Source organism: Poecilia reticulata, chromosome 17 (genome assembly GCF_904066995.2).
Source record: "Poecilia reticulata chromosome 17, P_reticulata-male-v2, whole genome shotgun sequence".
Lineage (NCBI taxonomy): Eukaryota > Metazoa > Chordata > Actinopteri > Cyprinodontiformes > Poeciliidae > Poecilia > Poecilia reticulata.
Window position 1 is genome coordinate 24,184,666 of NC_088846.1, and position 12,514 is coordinate 24,197,179.

The 12,514-nt window shown below is 35.6% G+C and overlaps 1 protein-coding gene across 2 annotated transcripts in view; it reads left to right on the forward strand.

The window, feature by feature from the left end:
* The first annotated feature begins 1,300 nt into the window (after positions 1 to 1,300).
* usp33 (ubiquitin specific peptidase 33) overlaps positions 1,301 to 12,514 on the forward strand; it is a 34,759-nt gene continuing 23,545 nt past the window's right edge. For both annotated transcript variants that reach the window (XM_008434633.3, XM_008434634.3), the window contains exons 1-3: positions 1,301 to 1,458; positions 6,852 to 6,950; positions 11,201 to 11,254. In XM_008434633.3, the coding sequence (XP_008432855.1) occupies positions 6,867 to 6,950; positions 11,201 to 11,254 (138 nt within the window). In that variant the 5' untranslated portion in view covers positions 1,301 to 1,458; positions 6,852 to 6,866. The remainder of the gene's footprint in view (positions 1,459 to 6,851; positions 6,951 to 11,200; positions 11,255 to 12,514) is intronic.

The following is a 12,514-nucleotide window of genomic DNA, read 5'->3' on the forward strand; positions in this document are numbered from 1 at the left end:
CATATAAACTCTATTTTATACCACAGATAAATTTACTCCTGCCTTAGCGCTTATCTGTTTCTCTCCTAAATGTTAACATTAACTTTGTTTATATTTTCTTATACATAGAAAGTACACCCTGTTGAAATCCATTTATTAAATAGAGTGGAAAAAAACAGTAATTTTACTTAAGTAAAATTTCTACAAACACACTACAAGTAATTTTACTGAATGAAGAGCAAACATGTTTTAACCAAAAATGCACGTGAAACTCCTTTAATTTGTGCACAAGCTTCACTGTTCTACAGTCATTTTCTATTTGCTTTGCTTTTTGTGCCATTTGGAGGTAAAGTGAACATACAGTAAATGTTATAATTTGAAATACTTTTCCTTGCTCTAACGTTCTAACATTCATGCATTGTAAGCAAGTTGTATGTTAAAAAATGTATTTGGAAAAATGTTGCTTCTTCCCTGAATTTGGACATTTTTAATTATGTGATTTGGATACATTTTTTCATGTTATCCATAAAATCCCAGAATTTGAACATACCTATTTTTGTCTGATGATACAATTTTAAATATGAAATCACATATTATGACTGGTAACTCAATACTTGAGTACCCATTTTACAAAATAGCTGAATTAATTAAACATGAGTAAAATATATATTGAAGTCATGCAACTCCTAAGCAAGTAAAATTTGGGGGTACTCCACCACCTCTGCCAATAACTGCTAAAAAAAAAAGAGAGAGAGCGAGAATAACTTGTTTAAAACTTCACCAAGTACATTGATGACAGTATGGAATATTCAGGGAAAATTTGGTTTGGTTGGTATTCCAATTTTTTCACACGAGGTGTCACTTGGGATGGGTTCACTGCACAATGTATTTAATTATTGTGTGAATACTCTACATGATACTGATTCTTAATCAAGAACTTATATATAATTTACACTTATTTTAATTTATATTGTTTAATTATTTCTCTAAATGACATTTAGGTCATCGATGAGAGTATTTGTAAATCAGAATAATCATAGTACTTGATAATACTGACTTGATAAAGGGTACCACTATTGCTAAATTTGAAAAAAATGCAAATAAACGAGGTTGTACAGTAGGATAGGCAGGATTTGTTTTTCTATTTTTATTCTTTTGGTTTTTTATTTTAGGTTTATTAAGTAATTAATTTACTTATCGATTTATTTAACGATTTATTTATGGATTTAACGCTTAATGTATTTCACACAACACCGGTGTTCCACTAAATCGTGTGACCATCGTATCCTGTGACGAAAAGGGGCGGGGACAGTTGTAACGTTAGCAACCACGCTGAGAGACGGGGAAGGGGGAAGCGTTATCGTTACAGTGAAGGATTGCCCTCTGAGAAAATGTCTCGAAATACAGACCAAATGTTTATCTGAGACGTCAAAAAGAGCCGAGTTTACTTGAGAAGCGGCGTGTCTTTATATCGAGCCGGTAAGGACCGCGAGTGGTTTTATTTGTGTTGATAGCAAAGACTCCTGTGTTGGTTCGTCACTGATCATCAGTAACCTTAGCTGGCTAATCGGTTAGCATGTCCGTAGCGAGATGGTTATCAGTGACGAAGCGTCACACGGAAAAATTTCTGTTTGTGTTTCAGTGAGAGTACGTTTACGCTGTGTTTTAACGTTAATAGAGATGCTATGGTTAAGTTGAAACCCAAATAACCGCTTTAAAATCGATCAGTCACTGCCAGCTGGCTAATGCTAACAGCGAAGTCAGCCTGTGACGCCTCGCCTGATTTTGACAGCTCACCCTGAGAGGAGCAGCGGACCAGGCCAAAACCACACACTTCTGCAATCTGATTTAAATCCAAAAACAAGTTACCCGTTTTCTTTTTTGATAACCACCGCATAAAGAGTCGATTTTTTTTTCTTCCTATAACATTAAATTCTTTAACTATTTCTTATTGGCTTCCAGGTAAACGACGCCGACGTCACGTTTTCTGCACAATGGTTTTTGTTAACCTGTTGTTGGTCTACTCTTGTCAAAACCAAGATATTAGAATATCTCGAGATATTCGCTTTTCCACGAATAGCACTTAATCATGCAATTCAAATATTATTATTAATTCTTCGTCTAGCACGGGTTTTTGTTTGCGATGCTTTGATTGTGTGAGCGCCCCACCCTGCATGTCAAAGCAGGATTAACACCCTCGGGGCCCCTTAGGCATCTCAGTCCCTCAGGGACCCTATTTTAATTGGAAGCTCTTTACATCACACATTACAAACGATAAAACCCAAATTTGAGGCAATTAAATGTATCTAAATGATGACTACTAGTTGGTAGAAATTAAGATCTTGTTTATTTCCAAAGAATAATGATAATTTGGCTGATTCTGAAGTTTCTTTACAAACTTTAACCTTAAATATTTGAAATATTTAAGTAGTTATAAATATTAGGAGCTGGAGATGGGCACCAGCAACCCTCCCGACCCCACTGAGGGACAAGGGTGAAAGAAATCTATCTATCTATCTATCTATCTATCTATCTATCTATCTATCTATCTATCTATCTATCTATCTATCTATCTATCTATCTATCTATCCTTTTAATAAAATGCATTAATTGTAAATATGTATCTAAAACATCTTTTTATAACCTTATAGATCAGATACTGTCAAATTGAGTGTTACATCTTTTAATTTGGCAAATAAAACTGATCTTATATTAGTTCAAATTATTTATTTTATTTACCAAACAAAATCCAATACCAATTTTTTATTATTTTAAATCAGTTTTAAAAACTGCTTTTAATTGATTGAGTATATTTTCTGACATTTTCTTAAAGCATTTTTAATTGGCATTAAAAATGACAGTTTATTCAAAATCAAGTAATCATACTGTCTCAGTAACTTTTGATAAACAAAACAAGGCTATATATCATAAGTATAGCCGTCCAAACGGAGATCCATGAGGATCAATAAATGTGTTTAATTAATAATATAATGCAGATATAAGTAAAGTGTATGATGGTAATATTAATACTGCAGTAGCTTTTGACATGTCTGACAGATCTGGGAAATTAAATTATTAATTTGACGAGAGAGAAGAAAAGCGAGCTCTGACAATGAGATTTTTGATCGCTCGGAGTTTTATGGAGAAATACAGAGAGAAACAGTTTTCATTTATAAATCGTACTCCAATTCTGGGTGCACAATGTAGCAGTGGTGTGAAAACGTATAATTTGAGATGCGTGTGATGCTTATTACCCCAAAAATGTATAAAACGGCTGTGATGTTAAGCTGCTTGTTTGTTTGTAAAGACACTGTCTCCACCGCAGAGTGAAGCCAGCTTTCCAGGTGTGTTTTTTTTGATGAGTTTATCTCTCTTGACCTTTTAACCATGCTTCCAAAGTTCAGTGAAAGTTTAGACTGAAGGGTAAAATGACAGAAATTAAGTGTTGCTTCACCTCGTCAATTACTTATTTGTTTATTTGTATAAAAAAGAAGAGTCTGCATTTTGTAAACTATTCTCATCAGTCATTTTCATATTATTAATGAGCAGCGTGCACGTTGACTTGGACGTCATTATATTTAATACATGTTTGTATTTACGTTATTATCTCCCCATTGAGATAAGCTACGCTTTCATGACTTCCTGTTTGCAAGAGAACATTAATGTTCCCTTAATGCTGTGAATAACTCTAAAAGCCATCACCCTCCTAAATCACAACCATAAATGTATTAGAGGATTATAGCTTGTGTTTTATAGCGTTTAGCTCGATAAACCTATCAGATGTCTTGTTAAAGAGCCGCCACTGTGCCTTTAGTTTGAAATGATGCTTTGATGGTGCAATATATTTTAAACATGTTAAGTAAATCGTAGAGCAGCTGACAGTTTGCAGATGTGCTGCACAAAACATGGCTGCATCTTTAGTTTGTTGCGATGCAAGTTTCATAGTCTGCAGATATTACCTTTTCAGTTTTTACCTCCACGTGTGTTTTATTTATTAAAGTCACATTATATGTAAATAGCTGAATAATGAATGATTTTCAAACTCTTGAAAAACAATAAATCAATTAAATGCATGATAAATTAATGCAAGCTCACCAATTTCCATTTGCAGGACTGATCATTTTTCTCTTCTCTCTCTCTTTCTAACAAAAACTAAATGACAAAACTCTCCAGTCTCAACTGGTTATTTTTTGTTTTAGTTAATTTTGTCTACAGACACATCATAATTAAATTTATTTGCTGCTTCTGTTTTGTTTATTTTGTTTAAATGTCTTCCAGTTCCTGGGTTAAATTATCATTACAATTTAAAGTTCATTAATCTTTGACAATGTGTTCTTGCATTATTATGTCATTACCATTATATTACTTGAAAATGGATTCAGAACAATATTATAATTTATCACAATAACTTCGAGGACAATTTATAGCCCAGTAAAATTTCTTATTGTGAATTTATTTTATGCAGTAAAGTAACTGCTTTAATCTTTTGTGCACATGCTTCTTTATTTGAGTTTTTCTGATTTATTTCTGTTTCATTGCTCCTCTGTTTACCGTCCCTTTAAACTCTAACATCACTGCTTTATGTCACAGCTTATAAAGAACCATGATTTCTGCACGCATGGTGACAATTGCCTGTTTAATGCAACTGGTCCTCAAGCAAAACGTTTGATCATCTCGCCTCACATATTCTTTCTCTCTGCGGTGTTGTGAAGTTTTGTAGAGGAGAAGAAATCCTGTGCAATAGTGCCTCTTTTTGTCGATGCGCTGGTTTGGGATTTTTACTTTCAGACAGTTGTTTTGATGTAATCATGGCAATGTGGTACAGTTTTTACATCGGCTAGCACCTAATTAGCATCTCAAAAGTTCAAATAGTCCCACAGGCGTTGAAAAGGAGGCTTTGTGAATCCGGCTTTCTATCCACAAAACAAGACAGGAATTTAAAGAGGAGAAGCAAAAGCAAACGAGGTGGATTAGCAGTGCTTACCAATGACTTATTGTGTCATGCAGGACATGTTGCCATGGGATATTGTCTCTGCTGCCTTGATAATGAGCTGTTGGCATGTCCTGCAGCAACAATCTTCAGTCAGAGGCCTCTAGTTTGTTGGAAGACTGACTGCTACGATTAGTTACAGCAACAAAAGTATTATTTAATTGAATTAGTATAATTACATACTAGTAAATAAAATGTAACCGTTTTAATCTGGACTACTGGTCAACAAACAATAAGAAGTTCTGATGAGCAAAATGAACATAAATCTTCACTGAAGTGAGTAAATAATGAATTGTCCAGATATTGTAGTTTGCTGTTTAAAGTATTGAACCGTTTCACATTCTGTCACAGTTCAGCCACAAACTTCAGTGTATTTAATTGGAATGCAAGTCTTTTGGGTTATCTGTCAACCAGCTTTGCACGTCTAGAGACTGAAATTACTGCTGTTCTCCAGGGTGAAATGGCTCAAGTTCAGACAGGCTTGGAAGGATAGTAGTAGTGTGGCAAATTCTCAGTTGGATTTGGGTGTGGATTTTATCTGGGACACATTCTGACACATAAATCAACTGGAACTGGCCTCACTTGAGGAAGTTGAACCTCCGCCACCGTCTTTTCTTGAAGGATTGCCCTGTATTTAGCACCATTGATCTTCCTGTCAACTCAGACCAGCTTCGCTGTCCTTCCAACATGATGCTGCCACTTCCGTGTTCCAAAGTGGGGATAGTATGTCAGTTTTTCTCACACACAGAATCTTGCATGTAGGCACAGAAATTCAACTTTGGTCTCATCTCACTAGATCACAGTCTTTAGACATGTTTGCTATAATCCTTAGCAAACATGTCTTACATCCGTATATTGGATTATACCAAACTAATCAATTATCATGATCATTAATTGATTAATCGGATAGAGAAACTGCCACATTCTGCAGGTTTTTCATTTAACCTCTTATGACTTTTTATACAACATTAGAAATGCGTTGAAAGTTTGTTTTTTAAAATAGAAAATAAACATTTCATTGCCTAAAATGCAATAATGTATCATTCCTTTTGTGAACGGTTGATTACTTGTAGTAAAGGATGCATCTGCAACTTAAAAAATATTACTGACAAAGGAATGTTTTTTAAAGAAATTATTTAACTCAATTGCAAATTATATGCGCATTTTTTGATTAATTATTGCTCTGAGCATATTGGGTTTTTTTTTAGCAAATGGCCTGCTTTAAGTCTATATACTCCAGTTAACGATTAATCAATTACTAAATTAGTTGACGATTATTTCAGTAATCGATTCATCACGACTAATCGTTGCAGCCCTAATTTAATGTAAAACCATGTACCATTTTCTTTTCTTCCGTGTTGCTCCGACTTTAACATTCCTTTGACTTTGAGTTTAGCGTGTCTTATTGTTGGTGTTTCATTTATCTTGGTGATAACATTACAACCGCTGCCCTGACTAAACGAAGCGGCCTCACATGGCTGACAGTGATCTGGAACGTTGAGAAGGTATTTGCAGACTGCAGCCTCGCCGTTCCTGTTGCACCACTTCGGCTTGTGGTTTTTTATGATTCAACCGTAAATAAGGTCAACTCCTGGAGTTGGAATATGCTGTTAAGATAGACTTTATATGTCTAGGTGTGACCTGATGTTTTTTTTTTTGAGTCGCTACTCAACATATCGGTGTGTTAAATGTTTCTGTACACGCGGGCGTGGAAGAACTCGTCATGCATGGAGAAGTCACGTTGCAGTAAACTGATTAATGTTGTTTTCTGTGTCGACTATCAGATGAAGGGAGGGTTTATTTTGAGAAAAAAACAGGAAGTCACTGAACCTTTAAAGCTAATTTGACCAAACAGTGTTGTTGTGCTTGTTGCTGACTGCAGACTGGACAGTGAGGGATGCCGCCAGCGTCCAGCTGTGACTGCCCCCACCTGGACTGTGTGGGGGAAATCACCAAGGAGGAACTTATCCAGAAATCACATGTGAGTAATTAAACTACTATAAACTGTAATTCATAGTTTTATATCTGTTGTTTTGTTGTGCTAATTGCTTAGCACAGTGGTGTCTACAGTCAGTCCTCAACTGGCCGGTATCCTACATGTTACGGTTCTTTTTCTGGTTCAGCACACCCGAGGCCCTGTTTACACGACAACAATTTCTGGTGAAAATGGAAGAGTTTTGTTGTGTTTGTACCAGTGGTGGAGAAAGTACTCAAAAAATTTACTTAAGTAAAAGTACAAATACACAGACAAAAATGTACTAAAGTAAAAGTAAAACTACCACATTAACATTTGTACTTAAGTAAAAGTAAAAAAACTACTGGCTTTTAAAAATACGTAAGTATTAAAAGTAAAAGTACTTGCTGAATGGATTACTTAATCCCTAATACAATATCATTAAGTGAACCGATTGTATTTAATTTTAATACATTAGAAATGTGCCATTTTAATGAACAATGCCACAGATAAAGCATGTTATTATGTTTACTCTCTGTAACATAGTTTAGACCTAGATATGTGATTCTATGCATCATAATTTCAGGGATGGAAACATCTTGTCTCCTGTCCTATCATAACATGAACTTCACTTTTTTTGCCACTAGTGGCCTTTATTTTTAAAGAAATCCAACAGAAAGGGGATGGAAAGAAGGTGGGTGGGAGAGGACAGGCAACCAAGAAGCCAGTAGCAGAGTTGTAGTCAAGACCAAGTCAAGACCAGCACTCCGCGCTACGTGACACAAAAAAATGAACTTTTACCTATCAAAATTACTTCTCAAATTGATCTGAAAGATCCACATTCCCACAAAAAAAAAATTTAAATACTTAGAGCTGAAATAAATTTAATCAGTAAAGATCCATCCAGAAGAATCAGATCGTTCCTGAATGCCGTATCACCATATTGCACTTTGGTACCAGCGTTGTCCCATAAATGCGACACCTCAGTCAACACCTCCTCACAATAATTCAATGCATGAGTGACAACATTTTTTCATCGCAGATGCAACATGCGTCTCTGTACAGCTAGCATCGCGTCCACAGATCTTACCTTTCTTTAAGCTTTCCTTTTAAAGTGATGCTAAAAGTTGGACGAAGTCCCGCCGTCTGTGAAAGCGAAGCGCTGCTGATTTTACATGTCGCCATATCAATTTATGCAGCGCTATTATATTACAGACGATTAGACTGACATCTCCTCCCGCTCAGAGGAAACCACTGCCCATGTCTTGGAGCTCTGCGTGCCAGTAAAGGTGGAGCCGATGGGTGACAACAGTCACTAAGTCACGTTATTGCTCGGATTTCACGGCGCCACCTTAAGACCCTGAACTTCACATTTCAACGGAAAAAAAGAGCAACGCGACTTGGATGTAACGAGTAACGCGGCAGTTTTGTAGAAATGTAGTGAAGTAGAAAGTACAGATACTGTAAAATGTAGTGGAGTAAAAGTAGAAAGTATCCATTATTAAATCTACTTAAGTAAAGTACAGATACACGAAAATTTTACTTAAGCACAGTAACTTCCCACCACTGGTTTGTACTGTACATTTACATGAAACAACCGAATGTTTCCTCTGAAAACGGCGCAGTTTGAGAACGAGTTCCAGGGTGCAATGGTTCTAAAACGTACCGGTGTCTTGTAAAAAGAGTAAATTGATCTTTTCTGTCAGGGAATCCCTAGCTTGTGTATAGTATGACGCAAAACAAAAGAGCTTCCTAGAATCCACGGAAGAAGAAACTACTGACGATGCTGGTGTTACTACAATTCGTGTTTCCCGATCAGATACGGTTCCCCCAGCGTCTCTTCACCGCTCCGCACCGCCCAGGTGGCAAAATACACGTGTGCTTGTTCAGCGGTCATAACAAGCACTCTGTTGTTAGGCGCTCTTAACGAGAAGGACCTCGCTGCAGCAAACGGAAAGGGGCGGGGACGGACCACTGTCAGTCTCTTACCTTATTTGGAAATTGCACTCCGAAAGTGAAGAGGGTGCTATTTCTTATATTATCCGCGGTCTCCCGTTTTAATTTTCTTTTGAAATCTGTCATATCGCTTAATCTTTAGGAAGGAGTTTTTCTCTCAGCATGTATTTGAACTTCTCTCTTTTATTTACTTCAGCGCAGCTCACAGTTTTTAACAATTTCCGTTGCTTACTTACTAAATCTGCTCCTTTTTCGCATCTTTTCGGGCCTGCTACTGCCTGTAGTGGCGTGGTGGTGATAGCACAACTAATATAAATGCATTACTAAATCAGAATACCAAAGTCCTTATTATTTATTATTAATTCTCGCATAACTGGAACCGCAAAAGATAAAGTCCCTCACAAAACACCATACTTTTTAATTTTATTAAGGAAGTAGAGCTAATTAAATGACATTAACAAGACCTGAAAGTGGTTCCAGTTTCACCTTTTGGCCAACCTGTTGAAACTATGGCAAATTTTAAATACCTTGGATCATTCCAGGACAGTCAGCTCAACTTTGCTGAAAACACTGGCTACATTTTTAAGAAACGTCACTCTATCTTTAAAGAAGACCCAGTGATCTTGGCGTTACCTAACAAGTGCAACTCGTCCATAACCTCTAGTTAGTTAGAGGTAACATTAGCTAACATTACCTCTAGTTAAGTAATGTTAACATTTTAACAATGAGTTAAAATATTAACATAAAATATTTCAGCAGAGGGCATCCATCCTCTTTATTTATCAGTTTGAACTCATGAAGGCGTTACTGTGTTCCTCTGGTAACTATAGAGCATCTATTAGACGTCATTCATTGACAGCGCAATAATTATTCGTAGCCAAACTAAATGATAACATTTACCTGTAGCATGCTAAGTGTTTTACTTGATGCACAAATTGTTGATATTGTGATGCTATTAATGAGTTTTATTTTATTGTTTTAGAGTCAAAGAAAAATTTCCACCTTGGAAGACTAAATAGTTTAGTCATATTTTTTCCTATATATAGGATTCTACCAACAAAACAAAAATGTGGCTTATCGCTTGTTTAACAACCCTGGTTATTCGTCTGTGAACCTAATTAATTTGCTTGTTATTGACTTATGCTCAATTACATTTTTTATGCATACATTGTATATGGTATTTTTATTGTTGTTGATAATGTTGTTTTTCATGTTATTTCTTTTCTTCCTCCTATAAGTGATGGAGATATCTAGATATTATTTATAATTTATAAAAGTGTTGTTTATGTCACCTAATTAGCTCTACATCCTGAAGAAAAGTATGGTATTTTAGAAAATAATTTATCTTTCACGTTGCCAGTAATGGTGAAATTAATAGTAAATAATAAAGATTTTGTGGTATTCTCGTTTAGTGACATAATTAAATTAGTTGTGTTACCACCCCCTTGCCACTAGAGGCAGTAGCAGGCCCGAAAAGATGCGACTAAGAAGCAGATTTAGAAGTACACAGAAAGCTATGGAATTTGTTAAAAGCTGTGAGCTGCGCTGAAGTAAATAAAAGTGAAGTTGAAATGCATGCTCAGAGGGAAACTCCTTCCTACAGTTGAAGCTATATCACAGATTATAAAATAAAATTAAAATGGGAGAACGCGGATAATATAGCAAATAGCGCCCTCTTCACTTTCGGAGTGCAATGGTCCCATTTCCAAATAAGGTAAGAGACTGACAGTGGTTCGTCCCCGCCCCTTTCTGTTTGCTGCAGCGAGGTGTACTTGCTCTTATGTAGAGAACTACGGACACCGTGAAAGCTCAAACAACGTGTTTCAGCAAAGTTATCCCACTTTTTTCCAGCTGCGCCCTCATCAGAAAGACATAGTGCGTGTTTCCCCCCCAATATCTGGGGGAACGGTATCTGATGGGAAACGACTTGCTTTCAAGTAGAACCTTTTTTTTGTTTTTTGTTTTTTTTTAAAATACCACACACCTGATTTCAAAAACCCTAGCACCAACTAGTGGCGTGGAGGGAGCATTACACCTTTTCGATGTATACCGTTACTATGTAAACAAAAATTGTAATTGGAATGTCTTCGTGTAAATGTGTTAACGGAAATGGAACAAAAATTCAATTTTTGTTGTGTCATTGTCATGTAAACAGGGCGATCATGCTTCATTAGCATACCTCTGAAGAACTTTATGACATTCTATGAAGGCAGCTGCATCGTTTAAATCAGAGCGAGGTGCATTTCAAACCGGCAGGACAGCAGCTGTTGAGGACTGGAGCTGGACACCCATGACTTCGCATCTTTTCCTCTCATTTTCAGGGCCAATGTCAAGACTGTAAAGTCGGGGGACCAAACCTGTGGGCTTGTTTGGAGGTAAGGTGATGCCTGCTGGGAAGCTGATCCCACTATGGATACCGTGCCTTGCAAAAGCGTTCAAACCCCACGAACAAAGACTTTTTTTTCTTCTGCGACGACTAACTGCAGTGTTTTTTATTTATATTGTATCAGGGCTGCAGATAATGATTATTTTAGTAATTGATTATTCTGACGATTAACTAATGAATCGTATAAATAAAATGGCCGCATTCTGCAGATTTTTCATTTAACCTCTTAAATTTATTTTTCAATATTAGAAATACATAAGAAAATGCAAATCAACAAAATAATTTTGTTTTGTTTTTTAAATTGGAAAATAAACATTATATTGCCTAGAATGCAACAATCCAGCATTCCTTTAGTGTATGCTTGATAATTTGTAGCAAAGTTTGTACTGGAAGCTAAAAAAAATACTTGTTTGCTTGACTTAACATCAACACAGTGTATGACTGATCCGTTTATTATTATTTGATTAATAATTGATTAGCATCTTTAATGTAAAAATGTATCTTATTTGTTTTCTGACTCTGCTGTTCTGACAGCCTGATTTTAGACACGGTTTACTCCAGTTAACAACTATTTGATTACTAAATTAATTGGTGATCATTTCAATAATCGATTAGTCATGATTAATCCAATTAATTGTTTCAGACCTAGATTGTATGTGATGGACGATAAATTTGTTGTTTTTAGTTATTTTCAGCAAATGTAATGGTATTAATTTGAGAATAACGCAAGAGCACATTCTCAAAGATCAATAAAGTTTAAATTCCAATGAACATTTAACACTTTTACTGGAAGACATCAAAAATATCCAAAATAAAGAAACAAAACAACAGAAACAACAACAAAAAATATTCATAAAGTCTCTGTAAACACAATTGTAGTTCAAAAGAAGGGCTAATTGAAATTAAAGCGACAGACTGAAGACTTTTATCATCCAGTTTTTGTTAGAAAGAAAGAAAAGGGAAAAACGATAAACCAAATGGAAATTCTTCAGTTTGTTTTAATTTATTATGCAATTTATTGATTTATTTCTTATTGCAACAGGCTTAAACTTCCATTATATTTTCATTAGTGGAAAATGATCTAAAAACGACAATATTATTGTTTATCGCAATAATTTATAGGACAAATTATCGTTCAGTAGAATCTTATAATGACAAAATGCTGAGAAGTTCTAAGTGTATGGATACTTTTGTAAGTCATTGTGGGTTTTCATAATTAAACTCTGTATTTTTACATTCTGCCACATTC